This window comes from Carettochelys insculpta, chromosome 6 (assembly GCF_033958435.1).
Source record: "Carettochelys insculpta isolate YL-2023 chromosome 6, ASM3395843v1, whole genome shotgun sequence".
Classification (NCBI taxonomy): Eukaryota; Metazoa; Chordata; order Testudines; family Carettochelyidae; genus Carettochelys; species Carettochelys insculpta.
Genome location: NC_134142.1, coordinates 125,596,146 through 125,606,015, shown reverse-complemented (window position 1 = coordinate 125,606,015; position 9,870 = coordinate 125,596,146). Strand labels below are relative to the sequence as shown.

Here is a 9,870-nt window from a genome sequence, read left to right as displayed (position 1 = left end):
GGGCAGGAGACAGACATGTGGGGCAGGTAACAGGTGGGTGTGGGGGCAGGTGACTGACGTGTGGGGCAGGTAACAGCTGGGTGTGGGGGCAGGAGACAGACATGTGGGGCAGGTAACAGGTGGGTGTGGGGGCAGGTGACTGACGTGTGGGGCAGGTAACAGCCAGGAGTGGGTGCAGGTAACAGGTGGGTGTGGGGGCAGGTGACCAACGTGTGGGGCAGGTAACAGCCGGGTGTGGGGGCAGGAGACAGACATGTGGGGCAGGTAACAGGTGGGTGTGGAGGCAGGTGACCGACGTGTGGGGCAGGTAACAGCCGGGTGTGGGTGCAGGTAACAGGTGGGTGTGGAGGCAGGTGACTGACGTGTGGGGCAGGTAACAGGTGGGTGTGGGGGCAGGAGACAGACATGTGGGGCAGGTAACAGGTGGGTGTGGGGCAGGTGACTGACGTGTGAGTGGGGGGGGCAATAAACTGGGGGGGGGGACATGTCCTAGTACCTCTGTGTGCCTCACTGTCCCCTCTGCGCTGCGGGTGTGTGAGGGTTAACCCTTTGCTGTCTCAGTTCTCCAGCAGAGCTTGGCCTTGGCTGGAGCCCAGGAGTTGGGGGCGTCGGCCATCTGGAGCCCCGCCTCCTGCCCAGTGCACTATGGGAAATGCAAATGAGAAAGAGTAAGTGCTCAGGTGCAACCTGCCCAGAGCTGGGACTGGGGCCCTCAGTCCTGCCTCGCAGCTCCCCACACCTCAACCCACTGGACCCGACTCCCCTCCCGGAGCTGGGAGAGAACCCAGGAGTCCTGGCTCCCAGCCCCCTGCTCTACCCACTAGACACCACTCCCCCAGTCCCCTCCCAGAGCTGGGAGAGAACCCAGGAGTCCTGGTTCCCAGCCCCCCCTGCTCTACCCACTACACACCACTCCCCCAGTCCCCTCCCGGAGCTGGGAGAGAACCCAGGAGTCCTGGTTCCCAGCCCCCCCGCTCTACCCACTAGACACCACTCCCCCAGGCCCCTCCCGGAGCTGGGAGAGAACCCAGGAGTCCTGGCTCCCAGCCCCTCTGCTGTCTGTCTCCCAGGCCGACCCCTCCGCCTGGGGGGATAACACAGAAGCTCCGGGAGGACGTCACCTGCTCCATCTGCCTGGATGTTCTGGAGGATCCCGTCTCCATCGACTGTGGCCACAACTTCTGCCGGAGCTGCCTCTCGGCCCACTGGAGCAGGGTCTCGGCCTGGGGGCTCCGGTGCCCCGAGTGCCGGGCTCCCTGCTCCAGGGACAGGATGACCCCGGACGTGCGCCTCAGGAGCCTGGCGGAGAAAATCAGAGACCTGCCGTGCGAAGAGACGCTGACAGCCCCCCAGACAGCCAGCACGCAGGTGGGGGCAGCACTGGCTGGGCCAGAGATGCAGCCACCTCTGGGGTGGGGCAGCACGGACCAGGCACACAGCACTCATGGCTACCCGGTGCCCCAGATTCCTGCGTCCCTGGAGGGGTCAGGTTCCCGGGAGCTGAGCACACACAGCTCAGAGCTGCTGGTCAGAAAGTGTCTCACAAACAGCCTGTGACGCCACCCAGGGCCCCACGGGGAGACTGGCTCAGGGCACAGTGGGTGGGGGGGGGAGGAGACATAAGGCCTTTCTAGGGGCACCAACTTCCATCTGGCCCCAGGGCAGGAGTGGCTGCTCCAGGGGTGGGAATGGGGCGTGGGGCTCTGCTGTGGGGAGCTGGGGATGGGCTGGCTCAGGGGTGAGGTCCCAGCTCTGTCCCTGCAGCAGGTGCCAGGGGCTGTGGCAGAGCCAGGGCGGCCGGTGCAGCTGGTGCGTCTGGACGAGGCAGGGGACCTGACCCTGGACGAGGAGGCCCTGAGCCGCTGCCTGGAGCAGGGTGGGGTGGGGGGCGCCCCCGTCTGCCTGGTGTCCGTCATCGGGGAGCAGCGCATGGGCAAATCCTTCCTGCTGAACTACCTGCTGCGCCGGCTCCGGAGCCTGGTGAGTGCAGCCCTGAACCCTTCCTGGAGAGGGGAGAGAACCCAGGAGTCCTGGCTCCAGCCCCGCCCCAACGGCCCCTTGCCTGTGTCTCCCCTTTTCCGGCAGGACGTGAAGGACGACGGGTCGTGGATGGGCCGGGAGGAGGAGCCCCTGGAGGGGTTCGAGTGGCGAGTTGGCACCTGCAGTGTCACCAAGGGGGTGTGGGCGTGGAGCCAGCCCTTCTGGGTCTGCGCCGAGGGGCGGCAGGTGAGTGGGAAGGGGGAGGGGGAAATGGCGGGTGCATGAGTGACCCCAGCAGGTGGGTGGGGGTGCAGAGCAGAGGCTGGGTGGAGGGCGCCATTAGCAGGTTCCTGGGAAGGGAGGCAGGGACCGGGGGTCACACGGGGTTCTGGGGCAGGGGGTGCTGGCCTGTGACCGGCCTGTGGCTCACCCCCAGGTGGCCGTGCTGCTGGTCGACACCGAGGGCTCCATGGACATCGCCAGAGACACAGAGACCAGCGTCAAACTCTCTGCTCTCTCCATGCTGCTGGGCTCCTACCAGGCAGGTGCTCGGGGGTGCTGTGCGGTGCTGCGGGGAGGGGGCAGGGCCCAGCAGCGGGTGCTCTCCCTGGAAGTCTGGGCTGGCCTCCAGGGCCCTGTGCTGCAGGGAGCAGGTGATGCTGGTTTCTGTCTCTAGCCCTGTCCTCTGTGAATATGTGCAGATCCTGAACGTTTCCAGACAGCTGAAGGACCCTGACCTCGAATATCTGGAGGTGACGGAGCAGGAAGGCTGGATATGCTGCTGTTCTCGCATGGGCCCCGTGGGGTAGTCTGCCCATTGTCCAGCTGGGGAAACTGAGGCCCAGAGAGACTCACTGAGTTGCCTGAGGTGACCTGGGGAGTCTGTGGCACAGCCAGGGGCAGGACCCAGCACTCCTGGGGCGATACCTGGCGGGTGTGTACTGCCCTCTCAGGCCGATAGAGTCTGGAGGTCACCTCTGCCCCAGCTCCACGACTATAGGGAACTTGGGGGTCCCCAGAGTCTTTGGCGCCTTGGTCGGTTCTGTTCCTGCTGCTGGGGCGGGGGGTGCAGATGGAGCCCCTGGCAGGGGCCCTGGGAGAGGGGAGCCCCAGCTGGCAGTTCCGCGCTTTGTGTTTCTTTTAAGCGTGACACACGGGATCTTTTTCAGGGGGAAAAGGCCCCGTGCCACATGTATTAAACAATGTGAGCAAAGCAGCGTGTGCTTTCACACACACACACGCTCCCCCTCCCGCATCCTGCTGATGCCGTAGTTACCGGTCTGCTGCCTACCCTGATCTACTGGCCCGATCGATCAGGCGTGGAGGGGCTGAGCCACGTTCTCTCTGTCAGGACGGCTGCTCCGCGCGGTAGCAGGAGGGAACCCAAAGACTAAGACCGGACACCCCATTCTTTCCAGGGGTTTTCCCTCCTACACATCCCCGTGTTTCTCTTTATCGGGCCTTGCTCAATCCCTCACATCAAACAGTGCAACAGTTCCCGGCATTTCCAGCTGCCCTTTGAACGTGACCTCACCTGGGGGTGGCTCTGCTGATGGCCCCAAGGTGTTGGTCTCCTAGGAAAGTCCTGATCCCGCCTCATCGAAAAGTTGGGGGGGAAGGGCGCTGCGTCCAACTTTGAGGTCCTCAGTCTGCCTTGTTTTGGTTTGCCCCGAGCCCTCCCCTCCACCTCTGATCTCTGCTCCTGAAGGGCCTTTTACGTCCCTTCTGTCTCGTTCACACGCACACACACATTTACGTAGCTGCAGCAGGGCAGGAAGGAGGAATGGGGGCAGTTAGGGAGCGACAGAGAGCGGGTGTCAGAGCTTGTCACAATGGAGCACACGACAGAGTGAACAGAGTAGGAAGGAAGGTAAATGTTACCTGGCAGAAAGTCCTAACAGAGTCTGTCACATCCGCAAGCCTGGGCTCTGTGTTACCCCTTATAAGTCTGCGTCTGGCCGCCAGGTGTCTCTGCTCCCCTGGCAAAGCCCTGGGACCCGGGTGAGCCCCCAGGCAGAGCTGGAGGTGGAGGGTGGGCGCGTGGGGCTGGTCGGTGGGATTTCCAGCCCCCCAGTGCACACGCTGCCTGCCCGCCCCAGTGAGCCAGCCCCACACTCAGCCCCCACTCGCTCTGCTCCACAGATGTTCCTGCAGGTGGCCGAGGAGGTGGGAAAGGAATATGGACTGCAGCCCCTTCGGGTGAGAGCTTCTGCCCCGTCCCCTGCCCAGCCCCCTGCACCCCCTGCATCCCCTCCCCCTGCATGGGATGCTCCTGCCCCGGGCACCCTGTGCCCCACTGCCAAGGGGTTCAGTCTTCCCCTCCTCCCCTCCCCTCCCCACCATCCCAGCCTGTGCCCCCCAGTGACCCCCCCACTCTGCTCCTCTCTCCCCTGCAGCACCTCGACCTGCTGGTGCGGGACTGGAGCAGCTCCCAGCTCCTCGGCGTCGATGGTGGGAAGGAACATCTGGCAGATGTCCGACAGGTGACAGTGGGGCCTTGGGGCCTTTGCCCTCTGGGGCGCCAGGTCCGACCCAGCCCCAGAGGGGAGCTGGCGGCTGGCGGTGGGTTGGGCGTGGGCCCCGGGGTGTTTCCCGGTGTTGGTGTCTCACTGTTGTGACCCCCCGGCTCTGGCAGATGTTGGAGGCGACGTCCCCCTGCAAACACCCCAAGGCCCTGGAAGTGCTGAGCAGAAGCAGCAGCCGCTGTTACCTGCTGCCCTTCCCTGGCAGACGGATCATGACTGGCCAAGGGGGAGCCCTGAGAGGTAACGGCCCCAGGCTGGGCGGCGGCTCTGTCTCGGCTGGGAAAGGGCTCGCGGGGCGGGAGGTGGGGGGACGCTCCGGCTCTGGGTTCATTGCCGTCCCCCTGCCCTTCGCAGACATGGATGAGGATTTCCGGCAGAGCCTGAGGGACTACGTCATCGCCGTGGTGGGCTCGGCCGGTGACCGTGTGTGGAGGAGCCGGGATGGAGAGCTGGTCACAGGGACACAGCTCGTCGCTGGGATGAAGGTGGGCACAGGCCAGCTGGATGTGGGGGTCAATGGGGGTTCTCCCCACAGGCAGGCAGGGCTGCTCCAGTACCCCAGTGCAGCAGTAGGGGGTACTCTGTGATTGAGTGGGGGCGGGGCCCAGCAGGGGGCGCTGTGCTGCTGGAGGGGCCGGGCCCAGCAGGGGGCGCTGTGCTGCAAGGGGGGTGGGTGGGGCAGGGCCCAGCAGGGGGTGCTGTGCTGGAGGTAGGGGGCAGGGCCCAGCAGGGGGCGCTGTGCTGGAGGTAGGGGGCAGGGCCCAGCAGGGGGCGCTGTGCTGCGGGGGGTGGGGCAGGGACAGAGGCTTTTCCCCTTTTGCTGAATTTTTCCTCGCTGCGACTCAGGGCTGTATTTATGTTGCAGCTAAATCCCAGCTTGGATGATTTTGTTCTAACTTCCTAAATCGCCCAGGGAAGTGCTCCATTTCCTCCACCAAACTATTCACCTCGTTGTCTTAGGGCCCTTCGTTAGCTGCTCCTCCCCAGAGGTGGCTGCATCTCAGCCCCAGGTGTGCCATCCCTGTGGTCACATGTCTCTAAGCCCTGCGTGATTTCTTGCTTTTTTTTTTTTAGAAATTCTTCTATCTGATCAAGAAACATCGCTCTGGCTTCTCCTCTCCCTGTCAGGTACCTTCTCTCCCCATCTCTGCCCCAAAGCAGTCCAGAATTAACTTCCATTGTAGAACTGCGCCCTGCTTTTGTCTTATTGCTGGTGGGTCCCTTAAACGTATCTGTGCTCCTGTGTCAAGCAAGTCGCCCCTTGGCGGTGTTGCCGTGAGGCTATTCCTCAACTGCCCCACACCAGTAGTGGCTGCATGTCAGGGCTGAGTGAACCACCCCCATTCTGGTAAATGTTTGGTTATTAATTTTTTCTGTAGACAAATTTGAGTTTCCTGAGAAATACGAAAACCTGAAATAGTTGGACCAGGAAACGCCGCAGTGGTGTCTCATGGGAATCGTAGTTTGTCTTTGCACGTTACCTTTTTTTCCCCAAAGAGTCAGCCCCCTTGTTGGACTGCAACTCCCATAATGCACCACAGAGGAGGGAGGCGGTGCATCATGGGAGTCAATGGCTCTGGAGCATCATAGGGCTTTTCGTTTGGATGTGTGGGATCCTGCTGAGCTGCAGCAGTGGCTGATGGGAGTTGTAGTTTCGTGCTGGCTCGTGGTGATGGGTCCCAACATCTGTCTCACCCCAGTCTTGCCCTCCCTGCACAGATGGCCATCACCTTTCACAACGAGCGAGTCATTGACAGAGCCCGCGCGGACCACGCTCTCTTTCTGCGGGAGAAGGTGGGTCTGGGGGTGGGGCTGCGCCCCTAGCCAGGGTAACCCGCGGGAGCCAGCAGGAGATGAGGCCGGGTGGCTGCGGAGAAGGGAGGCTCAGACTCCTGCCCCGGGGTGGTGGAGGTTGTTGGAGGGGCTGGCTTTGAACTTGGGGTCAGGAGGGGCCCATTCACCCAGCAGGGACTGGGACGGGGCCCCTATCCCAGTTCTGGTCTGTTCCACGCCTGTCGCAAGGGGTCCCAGTTCTGGTCTGTGCCACGCCCACTGTGAGAGCCCCGATGTTGGTCCCGTGCTGGGGACTTCACGCAGCGGTTGCCCTGGTAACGCTCTGGGCCGTCTCCTCTCCTGCCCACCTCAGGACCATGACTCCCAGAACATGTTCAAGTGCCTGGGGGTGCGGCCGGGGAAGATGGCGGAGCGGCTGGCGGATCGGCGTGAGGAGCTGCTGGGGCGGTGCCGGACAGACATGCAGGGACCGGCGGCTGACACAGAGGCCCTGCTGACGGAGCTGGAGGAGGAGCTGCGGCGGGAGGATGAGCAATTCCTGGAGACTTACGGGAAATGCTTCAAGAAATTCGCCATTTTGGCGGGCGTTGGCGCCGGGGGGCTGGTCCTGGCACCGCTGGGTGCAGCTGCTGGTGCCGGGATCGCTGCGGCAGTCATCGCGGCCGAAGCTGCCGTGGTGCTGGGCGCGGCTGAGACGGTGGCCATAGGGGTCGGGGCCGGCGCTGTGGCTGGGTTGGCCGTGGGTGGGGGCGTGGGTGGGGGGATGGGGCAGAGCATTGCCCGGAAGGATACCGAGCAGGCCCAGGCTGCCGTTGCCCCAGCAGTGGAAGAGGACAGCGTTGGCGATGTGCCTGACGACAGACCCCTGATCTAATGGGTGCCCCCAGGCTGGGGTGGCCACTGGGGTGACAGGTCTCCAGCATGACCCCAATGCATCACCCCCGGACCACCCCAGAGTGTGGGAAATCCCGGGGGAGGTACCTTTAGATTATCTCCGACCTGCTGAGCCAGCCGGGCTGGAGGACGCGCCCACTTCCCCAGTGCTGGGCCCATACCCCCGTTGGGCCAGACCCTCTCCTGGAGAGGCGGCCTGGAGATCTTACCCGGGGAGCTGGGCCCCTCAGAAAGCGCCCCGGGGACGGTGCTGGAGGGAATCCCCGAGCTGGGGAGCTCCGAGGTTGGGGACTGGCGTCCAGGTGTCCTGTGGGAGGGGGAGATACCGCGGCAGCGAGTGGGACGGGGTTTGGCAACATCCCCAGCCCTGTGTTTGGGGAACTCCATGGGGAGGGACTGGCCACTGCGGGGCCATCTGAGGAAGGTTTCAATGGACTCCTCAGGCAGGAGGCGGAAGATCATTTCCCTTCACTCCTGCGCTCCCTCGACAGCTGAGCGGCTGGAGGCCCTGCCGGGTTGTACCTCGGGCAGGACCTCCCTTGTGCAGGTCCCGTTCCCACACCGGCTCCGTACTTGCTGCTTTCGTGTGCTAGAAACACGGGCGGTGGGGGAGGGTCCCGGGGAAGGCGCCCAGCTCCCCCTCGCGCGAGGTGACCTAGTGCCGGTTTAACCGGACTTCAGGCTCCACGGTTTTTGGGATGGCCGAGCCAGGCCGCCTTGGCTGCACACTGACTTGTCCTGGCCCTGCAGGGGGCGGGGAACAGCCGATGGCCGTCCTTGTTATAACAGTCTGGGAGGTATCATACGACTGTGGTCGGGTCCCTCCTCAGCCTCCCCCAGGCTTGTCCAGGGTCCCTGTCGGTTTCCCATGCGCGGGGGGAATAAATTCTGTTGTGTGCCCTGAGGCCTGTGCGGATGTGCACTGCCAGTAGACACACGCTATTGGCTGGGGGCGCTGCCAATCATCTGGGCAGTAGCTGAACCTCTCCAGCGTTTTCCCAGCTTGTCCCACACCTGTCTGTGGTGATTCGCCGCCACCAGGGCTGGACGGGAACGTTGCTGCTGCGAACGTGTTTCCTGGATCGTCCGTTCCAGCTGGGGCTGGATGAGTCGGGGGGAGGGGGGTGCTGCCTATTTACTGACAGTCCATAAAAAATTAGCCAGAATTGGACGTGTCCGTAAAGTCCATAAAGAGAATTCAGGTGTCCGTAAATTTCATCAAAGTGCAATAAAATTCCAAATAACAGCAACTGTCCGGTGCCGGTAAATTTCTTCTGTGCTACTTCAGCCATTGTCCTGTGGAACAGCAGGAACTGGGTGTTTTACGCGTGTGTTTAGCTCAGTGTTTGAGGTAATGTAACGGAAATCACATGAGCCATGTGATGTTATTGTATTGGGGTTCAGGGGTCCCCCAGCACTGCCCCCGGCCGCAGGCAGGAGTGACTCTCACTCAGCAGGTAGAACAGGGGGTTTCTGAGGCGACAGACACAGCGCAGTGCAGAGGGGTCAGTCCAGCCGGCAGAGACAGTCCGTCCCGCCCATCCTGGGGAGGGGAGCTCAAGGGCAGCCCCATCTGTGGTCTGGCCTCCCCCCTCGCCAGGCTGGCTGCCTTCCAACTCCCCCCAGCTTCCAACTGCCGCCTCGATTCAAACCCAGCTCAGCTCCTCCCTGCTCTGTGTTCAGGTCAGAGGTGTTACCTGCCAGCCTAGGGTACAGCCCAGGGGTCATCCTTAACCGCTGGGAGCTGCTCTGCCTGTGACACACACATCCAGCCTGTCTCGCATACACCCCCCCCCCCCCCGACTCCATCAGCTCTCTCCCTCCTTCCAGACCCAACTGAGCGGGGTTATTTAGCCAGTGACGGGGTATGATGGGGTTTAGGGGTCCCCCTGCACTGCACCCCGTCCGCTGGCAGGAGAGACTCTCACTCAGCAGGTACAACAGCAGGTTTATTAGGCAACAGATGTCCAGTTTCTCACAGAAGCGACAGTACAGCAGCCAGAGACAGTCCTTCCAACCTGTCCTGGGGAGAAGACCCCGAGGGGTGCCCCTCTGGGGTGTAGCTTCCCCCTCCTCAGGCTGGCTCCTTCCAGCTCTCCCTTTTCCTAGCCTCTAACTGCCACCCCCAATTCAAAACCCTGCTCAGCTCCTCCCTGCTCTTTGTTCAGGCAGAGGTGTCACCTGCCAGTTGTAGCCCCAGGGTCATCCTTAGCCACTGGGAGCTGCTGCTTGCCTCAGACATCCAGCCTGACTCACACATGCACTCCCCCCACTCCATCACATCTCTCCCCACTTCCAGACCGAACTGAGCGGGGTCACTTAGCCAGCGACCTGGGGAAGTTTGGGGCCCTCACTGCGTGACAGGGCATCGGCTATGGTGTTGTTGTTCCCCTTGACGTGGACCACCTCCATGTCGTAGTCCTGCAGTAGCAGACTCCACCGCAGGAGCTTGGCGTTGGCCCCTTTCATGTGATGCAGCCAGGTCAGGGGTGAGTGATTGGTGTACACGGTGAAACGCCGTCCAAACAGGTACGGCTGCAGCTTCCCCAGTGCCCACCCCATGGCCAGACATTCCTTCTCTATGGCCGCGTAGTTCTGCTCCCGGGGCAGCAGCTTCTTACTCAGGTACACGATGGGGTGTTTCTCCCCTTTGTTATTCACTTGCATTAGCACTGCC

General features: G+C 62.7%; 1 protein-coding gene across 1 annotated transcript; it reads left to right on the top strand.

The window, feature by feature from the left end:
- Positions 1-575: 575 nt before the first annotated feature.
- Positions 576-8,424, top strand: LOC142014092 (RING finger protein 112-like). Its single transcript, XM_074996119.1, has 13 exons — positions 576-668; positions 1,071-1,368; positions 1,765-1,980; positions 2,086-2,226; positions 2,417-2,521; positions 2,682-2,732; positions 4,123-4,179; positions 4,377-4,463; positions 4,616-4,745; positions 4,860-4,990; positions 5,580-5,633; positions 6,225-6,299; positions 6,652-8,424. Exons 1-13 carry the CDS (start codon positions 646-648, stop codon positions 7,171-7,173), a joined length of 1,890 nt encoding a protein of 629 aa, XP_074852220.1. The 5' UTR covers positions 576-645; the 3' UTR covers positions 7,174-8,424.
- Positions 8,425-9,870: the final 1,446 nt, after the last annotated feature.